The sequence below is a fragment of the Sinocyclocheilus rhinocerous genome, unplaced genomic scaffold, assembly GCF_001515625.1.
Source record: "Sinocyclocheilus rhinocerous isolate Xijiao unplaced genomic scaffold, SAMN03320098_v1.1 scaffold554, whole genome shotgun sequence".
Taxonomy (NCBI): Eukaryota; Metazoa; Chordata; class Actinopteri; order Cypriniformes; family Cyprinidae; genus Sinocyclocheilus; species Sinocyclocheilus rhinocerous.
Window position 1 is genome coordinate 10,851 of NW_015627893.1, and position 5,091 is coordinate 15,941.

General features: G+C 39.5%; 1 protein-coding gene across 1 annotated transcript in view; it reads left to right on the top strand.

The window, feature by feature from the left end:
• LOC107736964 (structural maintenance of chromosomes protein 1A-like) overlaps positions 1-5,091 on the top strand; it is a gene marked incomplete at its 5' end in the record, with an annotated part of 20,570 nt that overhangs the window by 4,534 nt on the left and 10,945 nt on the right. Inside the window, 2 exons of the mRNA XM_016548355.1 lie at positions 986-1,099; positions 1,206-1,362. Coding sequence (XP_016403841.1) covers positions 986-1,099; positions 1,206-1,362 — 271 coding nt within the window. The remainder of the gene's footprint in view (positions 1-985; positions 1,100-1,205; positions 1,363-5,091) is intronic.

The window sequence follows — 5,091 nt, forward strand, 5'->3', positions numbered from 1 at the left end:
CAGCTTTGCATCACAGAAATAAATTATATTTTAAAGTATATTAAAATAGAAACCATTATTTTATATTGTAATAACATTTTGCAAGATTACTGTTGTTTTCTGTATTTTTGATCAAATAAATGTAGCCTTGATGAGCATAAGAGACTTCTTTAAAAAACATTACAAGTCTTACTGATCCCAAACTTTTGAGCGGTAGTGTATATTTTGCTGACTTGTGTACTTACATTATCCCTAATGTTTCGAAGAATGTTTAAATCCAGAAAAATAACCATTTTAAATTGTGGCTCGTCCCTGGTCATTTTGTCACCTGCCAATGACGTCATAAACCCCTCGAGTTCGGTTTTGTTTTGTAGAAAACATGGAAACACCAAAGACGCTTTAATATGTTATGCGTTTTAATAGACTGGTGACGACCGCACAGAGTAGCATTATAACAGAACTTTCAAACGTATCTAGTATGATAAAAAAGCGCTGCTTTTAATATGTTATGCGTTTTAATAGACTGGTGACGACCGCACAGAGTAGCATTATAACAGAACGTTCAAACATATCTAGTATGATAAAACAGTGCTGCTTTACCCCACATACGCACGACTGGAAGGAGCGGAAGCGGTCGACTGTGGCATAATAAAAGCTCCGTTGCTTTCGAGCCGTGTGTCACGCTCGTTCAGCGGCCTCGTTTCGCTTCGACGGCTTTCAGCCTCACCCTTCTTCATACTACGACGTTAATACATCTTTAATACATTAGCTCATCCATGAACATGATTTCTGCCGAGTCCCGTCGGACTGCATCGGCTGTGGGGATGAAGACCACAACTCCCATAATTTCACACTCAATCACGGCGTCATCAAACTACGCCTTTGTCTATTTGTTTATTTTGAATACGCGCCCTCTAGTGGCAAAAACGTACATATTTGCCTTTAAAACTTTTTACTAGTGCATTACATAAGCCCACCTAACATCTTGCTTGTGTTTGTGCTGTAGGGCAGTTCTCAGGCTGAGGAGAGCCTCAGCAGCAGTCAGAAGACATCTAGCACTGTCCTAGCCAAGGAAGCTCTTATCGAGATTGACTACAGCAGCTTGTCAGAGGACCTAAAAGTACATCAGTGCTTGCATCTTTACACTATCATGATTATATTACTGTTTTTACACTATCATGAGTGTTATGGCGTGTTGAGATTGTGATGTGACTGATGCTTTGCAGGACTCACTGTCAGAGGAGGAGATCAAGGCGGAGATGAACACATTGCATCAGAGACTCAATGAGCAGCAGAGCATCCTGCAGAGGATCAGTGCTCCCAACATGAAAGCCATGGAGAAACTAGAGAGTGTTAGAGACAAATTCCAGGAGACCAGTGACGGTCAGTCATTCCGAGCTTATGCTGTAAAATTAATCCAAATAAAACTAAAATTGCAATTACGTTGATGAAGCACAAAAAGACTGCAATTTAAACACGTCTGTTTGTCAGTTCTAAGAATGCAAAAAACAAGGTCTCGCCGACCTTGAAAAAACAAACATATAAACACTGGAGAATTTAGAATGCATCTGTTGGAGTTTTGAGATTTCTTGATCTCTTGTTGCAAAACTTACCTTACATGTCCCCCTCACTTTTCAAAATCCCTTTTGTCCCCCCACTTTCAAAATTTGTGTATGATTTTTTTTTAACCGCACGGCGTCATTGCCACGGAGGAGCAGGACCGAGCAGGACACAGACACGCGCATCCATGTCCAGTAGCGTTGCCAGGTTTTCACAAGAAAACCCACCCAATCGCTACTCAAAAATAGCCCAAAACTAGCCCAATCACGTTTCGAGGGGGTCCCCAGTTAAAAATTTGCATTCCAGGGGATAAATATGTTATTGGAGTCACTTCAACCCGCGGCAACAGTGTTAAAGTAGCCCAATTCCATTGGAAAACCACGGACTTGGCAACACTGGCATCCAGGAACGTCGCGTGCACACACTAAAAATAGCTCACTGAAAGTTTTAATGAGCAGGTATCGCGGTTGCGGCACAGTCAAGCGATGAAACGCCAGAAGCAGCAACAGATGACCAGGCATGGGCCGATTACTGGTTTCAAGGTATTTGAAAATTTCACGGTTTCAAAACCGCTAATATTTTCCGTTATACCGTTCCTGCGGTATGCGCTGTTTTTCATGTCTCCTCAAAGACTGAAAGTGTAGGAATCCCTCAGGTTGAGTGCAGTGTAGAGAGTAACACGACCCTCCTCCTCCTGTCGATGCGAGCGAGCGGTCAGTCACGTGTGTGTAGGACGGCCGAACTTAAGGAGCTTCCTCTGGAACTTACGCGATCGGCAACCGGACGTTTTTTTGTCTTATTGCAAGCAACTCGTCTCTGTTCTGGAATTGCACAAACTGAATTGCAATGCAATCGTTTTCCAAAATGTAATTTATGCGAAAATATGAAGTCTGTAAACGCCTGTTAACACAGGCCAGAGACACTGAAGACGGACGCACAGAGAAAAATACTGTAGCAGGCAGATCACTCACTGTTCATGATGCACAAACTATTGGAAGAAAATCCTCAATATTGATTTGGGGGTTTATATGAATGTGTTTCTGAGGGGAACTAACTGTCTTCATAAAAGTTTACGTGGTATTTTCTTTTAATCTCGTCTCTGTATAGTTCATATTAAAGCAGTGTTTCAGCGCAGCTGCTTTGTTTAGAGCAGTAACCAAGGAAACGCCGTATGTGCTGTCAGAGAGTGAATCTGCGTCTCATTCAGAGCTTCTGCTGTTTGCTTCGTTCAGGCATGTACTAGTATAATTTCACAAAGCTAGTCAGAACATTCTGTTTTTGCTTCAAATTGGGTTATTATTAAATCAAATTATGTATATGAAATTATATAACTAAATGATATAAATGATATGTATATGAATTATATAACCAAAATTAAATAACTAATTACAGATTTAGGTTAAATAAAGAAAAAATAAACAAATTCTACTGTTCCTAATATTCTGTATGTTGCTCAAAAACAAAATATATTGTATTCAGCGGAAAAAATGTTTTTTTTATTTTTTATTTTTTTACCCAGTCATTTAAAAATAACACATTTTAGAGCTGTAACGACAATACCGTGAAACCGTGATATTTTTGCTTAAGGTTATACCGTCAAAATCTCATACCGGCCCATGCCTACAGATGACTTTAATGTCATCATGAATGAAAAGAAAGAAAGGAGATGTGAGTTGGTTGATTCAGTAAATTAGCTCAGGTTAGGATAATCATATATTCTGATGTTAGCCTAACGTTGACTGAGCTAACGTTAACATACACTGTTGCTAGGTAACTTCAGACTGTTGTTAGCTAAATATTTAATGTAGAACAGTGGTTCCCAAACTGGGGTTACCTGAGGCGACAGAGGGGGTACAGTTTTGCGGTGTTTCGTGAACGAATCTGTGGCTTTGAACGAATCATTCGTGAAAGTCATTGAATCAATGATTAATTCATAAATACAGACACTTGCTTCGTTACTGAATGAACGAATGCATCGATGACTCATGCATTAAGACCAAGTGGCAACCTTCTCTCTCGTGAAACCAACACGGAAGTGACTAAAACTGCAATTCATCGACTGGCCGCTAGAAGCTGGCTCCAAAAGGGAGTCAGTCCCATAGACTCCCCATGTTAAAATGCCTAACTTTACAGCAGAAAAAAAAAACATGTTTACAGCCTGGTTCAAAAAATGATTTTGGTCTATATAGCTAATTTTGCCCTTCATGACAACTGTGAGGGGGGTGAATTTTTTTATAACTCATCTGTTTAAATTATATTAAGCCTTAAAGTTCTGCATAATTAAGGGCGTGGCCACTTGAGTGACAGGTGGATTGCCGCTGCTGTCACCACCGTCGAGCTAGGTGGGCGTGGTTTCAGCAACCTGCTCCCGCCTCTTTGCCCTTTTTCGATTATCCGGGAGTGACGCGCGGTGACGTGCTGCCAAAATGGTGACGGCCTGCCAAGATGGTGACGGCCTGCTCCGCCCACTTTGAGCTTCAAAGATGCTCTTCAGAAACCTACGGGTGACGTCACGGACACTACGTCCATGTTTTTATACAGTCTATGATTAAGACTTACCGCCACCTACTGGCGGTTTTAGTATTTAAAAGAATCACTTTTTACTTTTTTATCATTGCATGATATTACTCTATTGAACATTTTTTATTTTATTTACAACATTAATATTGTATTTATAAAGAATTTTATTTATTTTATTTATAAAATAATGCACTGGAAAGTCAATTTAGAGGGCAAATACTGTCCTTAATGGAAAAGGTGCAGTCTAAGTGGAAGAGAGGGGGTACGCAGAAGGACGGTAAATGCCTCAGGGGGTACTCCACTCTAAAAAGTTTGGGAACCACTGATGTAGAACATTCTGTGTACCAATAAAACGAGTCCACTTTAAACCGCGCATTTTCTGTCAGCAATGTATGACAAGCAGAGTCTGGATGCTTAGTTTAATGTTAGAATTAATATGATCATAACTCAGTCGTTTTCATATCAGAGGACAGATGAGGTGGAGCTGCTTCAGAACAGAGAGGGTGAGACAGGGAGAAGCTGTAGCAGCACAACGTTACAGATAGGTTATGTGCTGTATGAAGGGCCAGGTGATTTTGATTTGTTGGTGATAAAAGGAAAGAAGTGTACATAAGTAATGCATACAGTTTTAATATTTTCAAATTAAATGCTCTTCTTGTAGGAGCCAAAGTGTGTGTTTGTTTAGATATTACAAAATAGTGATTTAACACACAGTTCATAAAAGCGTTTTGCTTTTTCTATTCTAAACGCCTGCGGTTTGGTGGATGTGTCTCTGACAAATGTCCTGTGCAACAAGTGATTTATTTTACATTTTCAGGTACAGCGGTTAGTTTGAAATAACAGTTTGTTTAACAGTGGAAATTGAGTCTCACATTATTTAAAATTTATTCATACACAAAACATTAAAGGTGAACATTTTTGACTTTATAAAATGATTCTCTCAAGTCTTGGCGATCGGCCCCTATTAAACAATAAAGAAAGTTTTATACAATCTTTTTCTTATATATAGTTTAGTAGCCTACTATTCTTTTT